This window comes from Passer montanus, unplaced genomic scaffold (genome assembly GCF_014805655.1).
Source record: "Passer montanus isolate IOZ18808 unplaced genomic scaffold, ASM1480565v1 scaffold5, whole genome shotgun sequence".
Classification (NCBI taxonomy): Eukaryota; Metazoa; Chordata; class Aves; order Passeriformes; family Passeridae; genus Passer; species Passer montanus.
Genome location: NW_024369929.1, coordinates 1,743,345 through 1,756,126, shown reverse-complemented (window position 1 = coordinate 1,756,126; position 12,782 = coordinate 1,743,345). Strand labels below are relative to the sequence as shown.

Genomic DNA, 12,782 nt, shown 5'->3' with positions numbered 1-12,782 from the left:
GAAATGAATCTGAACTATAAGCAATTTTCAAATATGGGAATACATTTTTTCTTTCCTCCTCCTCTCCTTATCTCTTAATAGAGCTACTCTTTTTCATAGAGCAGTGATCTACATTATGCATTTCCCTGTTCAAGTAGCTTTATTGAATTCTTCAGCTTTTCCTGCAGTCTCTTGTATTTCAAAATTTCTGGTTCCATTTGCTAACAAGGCAAGCCAATATTAGACTTCTTCTATTCCCTAAGTGCTTTTAAAAAATCTCTATATCATTCTCATCTTTGGACACATTTATTAATTTCTGGTGATTTCTGCATTTTAAGTTATACTCACTAAAATCAAAACCCACTTATTATTTATTTTTTTTCACTTGCTGCCTGTAGAGGATGTCTTTATTCACTTTTGAGGCTTTCTTTTGTGGGAAGTAAAATGTGTTTTAGCCAGTCACAATTTTCTTTCCTCATTTTCATTTATAGGTAAACAATAAAGTTGTCTCCTAACAAATTCAACATGTAAATGTTTTAAACTTTGTGAAATGCCTTTTTTTGAGGAGGAACTACTACATTTTACAAATTTGGGGTTGACTGCATTTATACTTGCTGCCTTCTTTTTTTTTTTAATCCTGTTTATCAGCCAGTGTTAGGATTTAATATAGAGCATCTTCATCCTGTACAGCATTTGAGCTGAGAAATTATATTTAGACCATGCCCTTGAAGGTTATGAATTTCTTCTGGCTGTTTCATTGTTTCCCTTAATTCAGAATATGGCTGCTTTCTGAATCTTGTAATTCAGAGAATGGTGTTAGGAGATCAAAAATAATAATGCACTGACAACTTCGAAAAATCTCAAGTGTTCATTTTGTGGATCTACAAAATTTCTTTGAGAAACACCAATAAGTCAGCAGCAAAAAAAAGTTACCCCTCAGATCTGATAGAGAAACTGTTTTGGCCTTTTGTACATCACTGTTAGACACACACTTTTAGCCCAAAGTGTGCTTCCTTCAGTCAGTGCTGCCTTCATCCCCAGGCACTGGCAGTGACCAGACTGCCAGGTCAGTGCAGGGGTGACTGCAGAGTGTGCTGGGGGTGACTCTGTTGCCTGTAGCCTGTTCTCTCTACCACTGTGTCAGACTTCTCAATGTTCCCCATGGCTTGGTCAAGTTAGAAACCATCTGAGTAGGACCTCTGATAAACACAAGTTGAGTGACAGCTGGTTTGGTTCCCAGTATGGACAGTATCCCTTTTTGAAGCTTCTTTGCTTACACAATTATTAAGTTACTTTCATGAAAGAATAATCCTACTAAATAATTCTTTCCTCTCCACTTTACAGTTTTCTCTGTGACATAAACCACTGGTTTCATGCCATTATGGCACTAAAATCAGCTTTCTCTGGTGTACATTCTGTATTGGACACTTGAGGGGTGATGGCAATTCCCCCTGTTTGAGTGGCAGCTCACAGTGACACTGAAGTTATTGTCTCCATCTCCATTAATTTCAGGGACAGAGTGGGTGGATCCAGAAGACCCAACAGTCATTGCAGAGACAGAGCTATTAGGGGCTGCAGCATCAATTGAGGCTGCAGCAAAGAAGTTAGAGCAGCTGAAACCAAGAGCCAAGCCCAAGGTGAGTGTCCATCCCCATTGTTTGTTTGAGGTTAACAAGGCACGGGATGCACTTTGCTACTGGCCACATTAATGGTGTAAGCAATCAAACCTTGCATGAGTCTCAGTGCCACAAAATGCTAAACTGGATGGCACTTACCCCTGAGGGTAGAGGGTAAAAAGGTGCTTTTCAGAGAGTGAGTCAAGCACCAGCCATAAGCAAGCAAAGGAAGAGGAGCCAAATGTAAGAAATGCTTGTAAAAGTTATGGCATCATTACTGTTGATTATTTACCTTTCTGTTTCCAAACATATTTTACTGCTGTGTAGTCCTTCTTGCTTTCTTTTGAAGACCCTTTGTTCACATCTGAATTTCTGTAGTATAGTGGAAGAAAGCTTCAGTAACACAGTTGGGATCAAGATAATGCAAATGACCTGCAGGATTTTCTAAGACTAAGACCAGCATTTTATGCCATGCTTAGAGAGGAGCTGTTTCAGTATAGACAGATACATTGTATGATCATTTCTCTGTCATTTTCCTAAAGGAAATTAAATTACAGTTCATTTTGATATCAAGTAGTGTTGCATGTTGCCAGGCATTTCAGATGTGTCTCTGCAGATATTATAAAATTAAGCCAACTATTTTCACATGCAGTGCAGAGGGAATATATGAAATTGGTGGATCCCAGAGAATTGCTACCTTTGGCCTGGTGTTAACAGGCAGGTTTTAGTAGAAATTATTATGTTACATCTCTTTAAAATGAAAAACATGTTTGGGCTGTGTAATTGATGTCAGGAAAGGACTATGTATCTATTTTCCTCTTTATGCTGCTTTGTAGGTGCAAATCTGTTTTCCAAGTAAAGCTAATGAGAAGTCTTTCTAAAAAGCAGAGCCTCAAGACCATTCATTCAGTGTTGGATGATTGTATTGGTGCAGGGTAGTATTTTGTTATTTAGGAGCATCAGATGAAATAGTTCTTGGAAGCTTCAGCCTTTGAGGACCTCCCACCCCCCACTCCCTGTTTAGGGATAGGAATAAATTAGCTCATGAAAAAAAAATTCTCTTTGTCTGCATTTTTTAACAAGTACATCCATTTTGTTTATAAAGAAAAATGGTCCTTTTTAATGAGATTCCACAGGCTGAGTCTGAGGAGTGGAAAAGTCCTCCATCACCTTTTCTATACAGTCACTGCACAATAGCACATGTGTGTTGCCTGGTAACCATGGAGCAGTTTCCTTCCAGCATCCAAGCCCCTCCAGGGTCATTGTAATTCCCCAGTGAATACAGTTCTCACACCTGCTCATCATTTAACATGTTAATTTGGGTATCCAGTCTGCTTGTGACTTATTAGTTGGTTTGTCATTTTCTGAAATTGAAATTCATATCCAGCTGTTTGTTTGATTTGGGATTTCAGCAGCCTTTGCATCCTTGTCAGATATTTAATCTCTTTCATAATAGGGATTATAATCCACATCAAAAGCTCCTAGGAAGATCACAGAGTAGCTCAAATAGCACTTTTTCTGCTGCAGACTTGTCGCTTGTATCCTGCCAGAGTAGGATTTCCTGTGGTGAACAGGCTCTGGCTTTCTAATGCCCATCTTTGACAACACAGAGTGCTGTAGTTGGAATATTAGACTAGGTAAGGGTTGCTTTGTCTTGTGCTCAGTCTATGAAATGCAGGAATAGGAGTTATTTTCTACAATGGAACAGACTATCTAGACAATATCCTGCTTTGGTTAGCAGTAATCATCATCAAGGGAACTTGTAGAGCAGTCCTCATTTGGTAATTTTACAATGTCTACCTGCAGGAAATCCATCATCTTCATCATTACTAGTTGGTGGCTGATACTCTGTTTTTTGATAATGTTTTTTTATTGGTGCAAGAAATGGGAGTGATTTGATTTAAGCTTGAAATTTTGATATTTGTGTTCCAGTTTGTCTTTTACCTCTAAAAAAACCCCAAAAGCTGAAAACAGGGTTTTTTTCTCATTTGTTCCACCATCTTAATTTTTTTTAACTTCTGGGGTTTTTTTATTTCTTCTTTTCCTTGTTTCCTCTTCATTATTTTTGTACCTATCATACTCCCCTTGATGTCTTAAACTGACACAAATAGCATGAGCCATCTTCATTTTCTGCAACTGGGAACCATCTTATCCCAGAGAACAATTTCTATTGAGACACAGTCCTGCTAACTGCTGCCTGTGCTTTATTGTACAATGCTTATTTTGTTTGCTTTAAATCCTGGTTGTTTGGCGGCAGGTGAATGTGCTCCCAAAATGCTTAGTCCACTAGTCCACAGCCCCACAGATACCCTGTAAATATCTGTATGTCTTCTGAGCTCGTATCTTGGAAGAACTTTGAGCATTCTCATGAGCAGCTGGTGTTACTACTGTCTGTAACACAAAACCTGTTCAGTATTCTCCTTGTAGTGTTCGAGGTGGGAAATGATCTGAGAAGCAATGAGATCTTTATGGTTTATTATGCAGGAGTTGGCTGTCATGTTTCCTTTAAGTACAATCATTTTTCCTGAATGTGGACTCTTATTTTTTCTGTTTTCCATTTGGACAGTCAATTGTATTGCAATGCAGACACACATTCCTTCTGTATGCAAATATGCTACTTCCTGTAAAATAACAACCCCCAAAACTAGTAATTTTCTGAAAACTATTTCATCTAGTAAAATCTTCATGGTATTACTGAGCAAAAAACACTGAGGTATAACAGGAGAGAGCATTGCTGTCCCTACCCTGTTCTCTCTTCATGCTTCTGTGCAGGCCTCTGCCTCCAGACACGGGTGTCTTGTAGTCACTAAGAGTTCCCTGCTGGTAGCTTTCAGCAGTTGGTCCTTTGTTTTTGTAACCCAAGATGAATCAAATCTGGATGCCTTTTTCTGCAGGACTCTGTGTGATATGTTTGATATATTAGGTTGTTATTTAATCCAACTATATATCAAACATATTCCTACAGTGTCCTGCCCTGTCTCCGGGGGTTTAACATAGTGGAAGGCAATGTGAAGGAGTACAGTCACTCACAAGCAGGTTTAGAAGATTTCCTGTAGACTCCTAATCTAATCTGGATAAAATACATACATGGAGTGCTCCTGTATCAGTGGAGTTGCTCTTGGAGAGACTTCTAAGTTGTGTAGGGCTCTTTGTGACAGTGAGCAGCAGCTGTGCCAAGAACTGACTTTCACTGAAATGGTTATTGTGCTTTCCATGGCTCAGTGCAGTAACTTACTCATATTAGTTTGCTCATTAGAAAGTAGATTAGAGGTGCTTGAAAATAAAATGGTTTGTCTTTTGTAATTGTTGCTACTGTTTTGCAATGAGACTGGTGGCTCATTTGTTTTCGTATTAACCCTGACTTTATTTATGATACCTCTAATAATGGAATGCTGTAGAAACATGGTTAAAATACCCTACAAAACCATATCTTTTTGCTTTCGATGGCATAATCAACATTTTAAGGCTATTCCATTCCAAAGACTTTGTAGTGAGCCTAATGTTTGTCTGTTCTGGTGACTTGATTTCCTAATCCATTTATAGCTGTACATGGTTAATAACAGCATATTAGTTCAGGCTTGAGGAAAATGAGATGCTGATCTTCATGGGGGCTGCTTGAGGAAGGAGAAGCTAATCACTTTTGTCATAGATCTGGTTTTCTAAAGAAACTTGATCTAAAATCTCACAATGTGATATTTTCTACCATCATTGCTCTCAGCTTTATTCATGAAGACTGTGAACTGACACATTGTGAGGGTGATGTTTACAAGTGTGAACTTAGTACAGTCCAGGAGACACAGTCTTTTAACAATGGGAATGGTGGAATATTTACTTTTCTTGTAGGGCATTTTGCTGTGCTCAGCCTTGTGCTGCTTCCTGTCCTTATTGCTAAGGAATGCTCTTGGTAGAGCTTTGGCAGTAACACAGCCAGAGTGCTGACTGAGCATTGTGCCTCCCCCACTGAGTATCCAGCCCTTAGATGTGTGTCACACCTGAGAATGGTGAAGAGAAAACCACAGAGGACTGGAAAAGAAGGATTTGTTAGAAAAGATGAAAAGCCTACAGGCATTCAACAGTTTCAGTGCTATGTAAGGCTGCAACAAAAATAAATTCTTCGCAGCAGGGATCAACTGTCAAGAGGTTTTTTCCCAGAAGTAAAAGAAGTTGTGAGATGTCAGAAAATGCAAGACTTGGAAGTTTGAGAAACTTGACCTATGGCTTGATCTCCCAAGCCCTGGATTTCAGTATAATTGGAAAGAAAGTGACTTGGTAAACAGGGGAGAAAAAAATCTGTTACTAGATGAGATACTAAGGTTTAGCTGTGTTGCTGTTGAGCTTCACCTGCTGCTTCAGAGTGGAAGTTAACCCAGCCATTGTACAATGGCACTCTGATAATGCAAGCTTTCATTTCTTGGCATTCTCTTTAAAAAGCAGTAATTTTTGCTAGGGAATTGTGTGCAATGTTTAGTCTACTCACTACCCTGAACTGACTTACAACTGTTTTTGTTCAGCATCTTTTTGGTGGCTGTTTTTTCACAAATTGAATTCTATTTGGGCACATACACAGCTGTCCAGTAGATCACACTATGGCCATGAGCATTTTATTAAACATCAACAAAGACTGACACCTCCTTTGTAATAAATAAGCAGATATTGAAGTTCTTACTCATTTAAGTTTGAATTCCTGACAGTGCTGACATATAAAGAGTAATGCACATAATATATTTTATGTTGGAAATGAGAATTTAAGTACTTGATAGCAAGAAGTCTTGGACAAAAGTAAAAGTGCAATAACAGTCTGCTAAACTGACTGTAAGTCAGTGGTATTTTTGTTGATATTTCTCTTTGTCTTTAGTCAAATCAAGGTCAATAATGTATCTGTTTTAATAAGGACAATAATTCTGATAGAGACTCTACTGGATTACATTTGATCACTCTGGCAATGTCATGACTGAAATAAGAGTTTCATAAATAAGACTTGAGGCCTGCAGAGGGCCATGTGATTGTACTTTGGTATAATAATGGTCCTGATGTGGCATTGCAAGCACTGCCAAAATTTTATGTGGAACATGACTTGCTCACTTTCCAAAGCAATTTCTTTTATTACAAAGATATATACTTTAGTTGATGGGAACAGCCCAATAGCAAGGCAAGACAAATATTTTTCTATGGATTAGGTGGCTTTTCCAAAAAAAAAAACCAAAACATTAAAGTGCCAAACATCTTTACACATCGGTTTTGATTTTCAGATGATTCAGTTTTTCTGGTGTCTGTGGATGCTATTGTATCATCTCCTGGACTTTTAGTTATGTGAAGTTCTGTAGGACTAAGTGCTGCTTGATGGGTCAGTTTGTAATTACTTATCATTATCCTTTATTATTTTATAATTGACTACTTCATCAAACTGCAGTAACAGGAGAACTAAACCAGACTTGAATTTAGATGGGTGTGCTTAGACTTGCAAATGATTGCCCAATTTTTTAACTCATAGCCCACCTGGATGATGTTTCTAAAGTTAGTTTTGTGACACGAGAATGTTGTGCTGTAGTTAGAAGAAACCTGTATTTCAAAAGCCTTTTCTTTCACAAAATAGGATGTTCTGACATAGCCCACCTGGATGATGTTTCTAAAGTTAGTTGTGTGACACAAGAATATTGTGCTTGTGGTTAGAATAAACCTGTATTTCAAAAGCCTTTTCTCTCACAAAATATGATGTCCTGGTACTGTAGTCACTAGCCCTACTTGTCATATAGCGTTGGATTCCAGTAGGCTTGTGACTGGATCACAAACAAAATACATTCTGTTGGATTATTTTATATAAAAAACTATTGGAATACAAGGCCCAGGCCTGGTTCTGTTTAAAATAACAATAACTGTTCATCTCTATCTATTTTGTTAACTGTTCAAAGGCAAGTATGCATGCTTAGATGGGCAAATGTTTTCAATATTTGTTTAAATTATTTGAAGGTCAGGAAAGTTTTTATAGAACAATAAATTTGCATTTTAAGTAATAAGAAACCTCATTAGGAAGTTTTACACATGCATGTTGAAAGACATACTTGGATGACTGAAGTGTTCCAGACAGACCTTTGGAACTTCCCATCTCCAAGTTCACTGAACTGCACTGCTGCACAAAGCTGCTTTCTGTGCAATGACAGCTCTTACTGAAAGCTGTTAAATCTGTGCTCTTACTTGGTATCTACTTTACATTCCTTACTGCAGGTGAATGAGACAACACATATTTATCATTGTTCTTTTTCAATGCCTTAAGTCTTTAAATATTTAGAAAATGCTTTCCCTAGTTTAGCATTTTTGGAAGCCACTATTATGGCACTACAGAGATACCTTGCTAGGAAAAACAATTTCTTTTCAGACCTGCACTTTTCTGAATGTAGTTTAGAGTAGCTCTAGTGGAGGTAATGCATTAGAAAGCTGATGGCTTTGTTTAAGTATCTTGTGTGATGCTCTGTTTCAGTGTGAGCAGGCATAAGGGCAAGCTAATGACTTGACTCCCAGCTTTAGTCCACACAAAGCTCCTTGCAGAAAATGATGTTATAGGTTTTACTGACTTTACTGATGTGTTCCAGAATCTTCTTGTCTTTATATATGTGTCCTCAGTCTTGAAAGTGTGATTGCTTTCAGGTGAATGTGTAACACTGTTTTTTCTTGGTTATAGCAAGCAGATGAGACTCTGGATTTTGAAGAACAGATCCTGGAAGCAGCTAAATCCATTGCAGCTGCTACCAGTGCCCTTGTGAAGTCAGCTTCAGCAGCCCAGAGGGAACTGGTGGCTCAGGGAAAGGTGGGTTAACATGTAACATGTAACAACTGTAGTGGGGGAAAGCATCAAAACTGAATCTAGTGTTCTAAAGGTTCTGTTAAAAACAGTAGGAAAGGAGCTTGGGAATGACTAATGAAAATTTAAATTGTTAACTGCTTATCACAATACGTGGCCCAGACCTGTTTAAAAAGTCCCACAGTTACATTTATTTAAACCTCACAAGTGTAATCAAGTGCTTGGCTCTTCAAATTATTCAGCTGTGAGGGTTTTTCACTTCATGAAGAGCTGTGATTCAAGCTGGTAATGTATAGTCCCACACAACAGTTTGAGGATCCAAACCCAAATGTCACCATGTACAACACTGCTCTGGACCAGAACAGCAAAAGGCCTCAGTAATTGTGCCCTCATGTCTTGTGATTCAATGTAAGTTCAGGACATGTCAGTGGCCATGCCTGTAGTTATTGTTAGAATCAATGCAAGGAGTGTTTACAACACATGGCATCCTCTTGGTGTAATCAGAACTGAGATTCTGTAAATGATTTCACATCCATCACTATTCTTCACAGTCAGTATACTCTGAAAGATAAAATCTAAACATCAACCAGGTATGTTGTCTTTGAGAACAATTTTTTATAGGACCATTGTTGTATAACTATGATTTCCATCTTCACCTGATTCTTAACTCAGAGCAGGCTCTATCATGGATCCCACAATCAGGCTGCTTCAGCCTGGGTCCTGGAAAGCTTCTGCTTTTGTTTCTATTTGTTTCTAACAGGACCAACAAGCACTTCGTCTGTGGTCTGCTCAAAAATATCTGTGCAGGGGATGATGAGGCAAGAAAAACTCTAAACCTAAATACTTTAGGGACCTAGTGGGGTTTTTTTGTGTAACTGATTTTTTTTTTTCTTTAGTTACATAAGTGTCATGATAGTTATGAGAGAACCTATCTTCTGTTTATGTTGATGCTGCACTTAGTGATTTGATTTAATTCCCTGGAATTCTCATTATGCTTAAATGCCTGTTTCCATTTCTTTTAAACCACAAGTTTTTGGACCATGTTTACATTTCACATCTTTCAGCTTCTCTTCAAAAACCACCCAGACCCATGCAGCTGGGGTGTGGGTCTGGCAACCAACTCTAGAGTTTAATTGCTTTCTTCTAATATGGGAAGAAAACTGTCTCCAAATTGCTGCTGGTACTGCTCATGCCATGAACACTTCAGTAGAAAAGCCATGCAGAAAAGTGGGGGCTCTCCTAAAGTGCCATTATTAGGCATGAAGGCACTTAGGGGGCTTTCCTGTGACACTTTCTGATCTGTACCTTCCCACAGTGCTCAGATCAGAAGAGATGAAAAAATAATGTTAATTCAAACGTATTATGGAGAGAGAAGTAAGTAATTTTAAAACCTGGTGCTTAAGGAACTGCTGCTTCAGAGGTTGCTTCAGCTGTGGCTTCAACCACCAGTAGTCTGCTAATTACTGGTTATTCTGGTAATTACTTCTGTGTGTTCCAAGAATGGGTCAGCTGAAGCAGTGTAGTAAGTTGGACACTTCCTGAGCAGGCAGATGTGTGCTGGAAGCACAGTTACTGTGACAACTGACTTCCAGTTGGATTTTCTGCTCTTGAATGTGCTGGGCACAGTCACAAGTACAGGTGTTTCCCTTTTTCATGGATTACTGGTTGTCTAATTCTGAGACAAAGCAATTGTATTTTCTGTTTTCTTGTAAGCCATCTCTGAACTGTTTTTTCAGGTTGGAGCAATCCCTGCAAATGCAGCTGATGATGGACAGTGGTCTCAGGGACTTATTTCTGCTGTGAGTAACTACTTCTCTTGAGAAAACTGGCACGTTCTCTGAAGAAATAATGTCCTGTGTGAGCACACAGTGACTTTTTTTTCTGCCTTCTAGGCCCGAATGGTGGCAGCTGCAACCAGCAATCTCTGTGAAGCAGCAAATGCCTCGGTTCAAGGCCATGCCAGTGAGGAGAAACTCATCTCATCTGCCAAACAAGTAGCAGCTTCTACAGCACAGTTGCTTGTGGCTTGCAAAGTGAAGGCTGATCATGACTCTGAAGCCATGAGGAGGCTACAGGTACCTGTGTTTTAATTACTGAGAACCCATGGTAGTGCTATGGAAACAGTTTCAGCACTCCAAGATTATGTATGTGTTCAACAAAGTATTTCTCTAAGCGCTAGCCTGGATTGTGGTCAGACTTCCTTTGTTTCTAGGAGTCAAGAGACAGCAGCTGTAGATAGAGCATTTCTAAAATGGAGAATCATTGTTACACAAAAATAAGAGGACAATCTAATGCAACATCTCAACTGAAGTCTGAATGAGCTTCTTTACATAAAATTGGTTTCCTTTTATGTTACACATCCATTTCATGTTGAGCTTCTCTCAACTGCTGCTGAATTAACAGTGTATTTTGATGGGTAAAATCTAAAGTCTCTAGAAGTTTTGTTTGAGGATGGTAATTTTTAAAATGACTACAGCCTTCTCTGACATCATGCCCTGCAGGCTCAGCCTGGAACATACATACAACTATTTCAGCTGCCTTTTTTTATACCACCTTTGGTGAACGGTGAAAATTCCCCTTTTTCTTGTACTTGCACAGCTGCTACTAATGGACACTCAGTGCAACAGTTCAGGTATGGCTAGGCAGAATCAAATTCAACAGAAATACATCTGACTAAGTATCTCTCTGAGCATGAGGAACTGATGTCATATTTTTTTTCAAAGTAGAAAAATAGTTTAAATGTTTAAGAGGAAAAAAATATATGAAAATGTGAAAAATGTATTTGTTTCCACAGAAAACAGTGGTATGTCATAGGGCAGTTACAGGGCTGAGATGGTTTTGGTGCTTTGTAGTGAATCCTTGCAGATTGACGTTGCCAAAGGTGTGGGGAAGGTGGCAGTAACTGGAACAGTGCAATTTGTTCTGTAATATCTGTGTGCCAAGATGGGTCCAAAGGAATTTTAAATGCAGAACAAATAACAGAAACAGGAAAAATTCAAGTATTAGAGACTATTCTCAGCTCTGACAGGAAATTTGGGGTTCTCTGTTATTGTGGGCAAATATTATTAAATAGACGTCAAATGTGAGAAATTAGAAGGGAATGTGAAAAGGAAACAAGCCCAAGCATGGACTGAAATTGAACTTTGCCATTTTACCAAGCTTCATTTCAGTCCCAGAATGAATAATGAAAGGAAGAGCAGTTTGGACTTGGAAATCATGTCCTTTATCATAGCAAAAACAGTCAGTTGATGTCTACTAAATATTTTTACTGGTGGACATGCCAAAACTACTGAGACTTTTCAGCTGGCTTTGCCCCCAGCAGAAAATGTTTTACATAGCTTTAATCAATAGACTGGATTCAGGACTTGGAGTGTCTTGGTTTTTTCCTTCATACCCCAATGTGAACTGCATTTCCCATGAATGTAAATTTGGAAAGCACTGTTACAGAATCTTCCAAAACTTAATGAAGCAATTGGAAATGTTTCCATTCTTTCTGGATGAGCTCCAGACTGAGCAGAGCAAATTTCAAATAATTTATCCTTGGGTCATTTCAGTGAGGAAGATTTGAAAGTGAGATGTAGCTGGAAATATGGGATAGGGCCAGGGAAAGGCAGGGGGACAGGCTCAGAGCTGCTCCTTCCTAGGAGGGATGGAAGGCTGGAAGCTGTGGCTTCCCTTCCCAGTGCCAGTGTGTCCCCAGCATGTGGGAGCAGGCTGTTCTGGGCTGCTGGCAGTATCCAGTTCAGACAACAAAAGATGTATTACACATGTTCCTCTTTAGAAATCTGAGAATTTTTAGGAAATAAGTTTAAATGTGAGATAACCATGGCTATGGAAGTTGCTAACTTGCCCTGATTGAAGTCTATTAATTTAAATACTTGTTTTATAAGATCTTTATACAGTAGTTTTTAGTTTCTGTTCTTCTTTCTCAAAAAAAAAGTCTCATCAGCATAATATAACTTGTAACTTCATCCACTGCTTTATTTCAAACTATAGGGAAAAAAACTCATTTGTGACTTCTCCAACTTTCAACTTCTTAAACAAAGGAATTTTGTTCTCTCTGTACCAGTGATTCTCAAAGATTAATTTGCTTTTGACTGGGGAAAAAACCCCATACCTTTCCTGTACAGCCAAGCAAAGATGTTTGTTTTGATGTTCAGACAAATCCATACTAGTAATGCATTTTCCTTATTACTAAATTTCTTCTTTTTCTCAAGGCTGCAGGAAATGCTGTCAAGCGTGCATCAGACAATCTCGTCAGGGCAGCCCAAAAAGCAGCATTTGGAAAAGCAGAGGATGATGATGTTGTGGTCAAAACCAAGTTTGTGGGTGGCATCGCTCAGGTTGGTACAATCACTCCAGAAACAAAACAGGGAAAAGCCATCACAGAA

The 12,782-nt window shown here is 38.7% G+C and overlaps 1 protein-coding gene across 7 annotated transcripts in view; it reads left to right on the top strand.

The window, feature by feature from the left end:
- The window catches only part of TLN2 (talin 2), a 142,018-nt gene that overhangs the window by 125,253 nt on the left and 3,983 nt on the right, over window positions 1–12,782 (top strand). For all 7 annotated transcript variants that reach the window (XM_039722844.1, XM_039722845.1, XM_039722846.1 and 4 more), the window contains 5 exons: window positions 1,492–1,616; window positions 8,272–8,397; window positions 10,128–10,190; window positions 10,284–10,466; window positions 12,609–12,734. In XM_039722844.1, coding sequence (XP_039578778.1) covers window positions 1,492–1,616; window positions 8,272–8,397; window positions 10,128–10,190; window positions 10,284–10,466; window positions 12,609–12,734 — 623 coding nt within the window. The remainder of the gene's footprint in view (window positions 1–1,491; window positions 1,617–8,271; window positions 8,398–10,127; window positions 10,191–10,283; window positions 10,467–12,608; window positions 12,735–12,782) is intronic.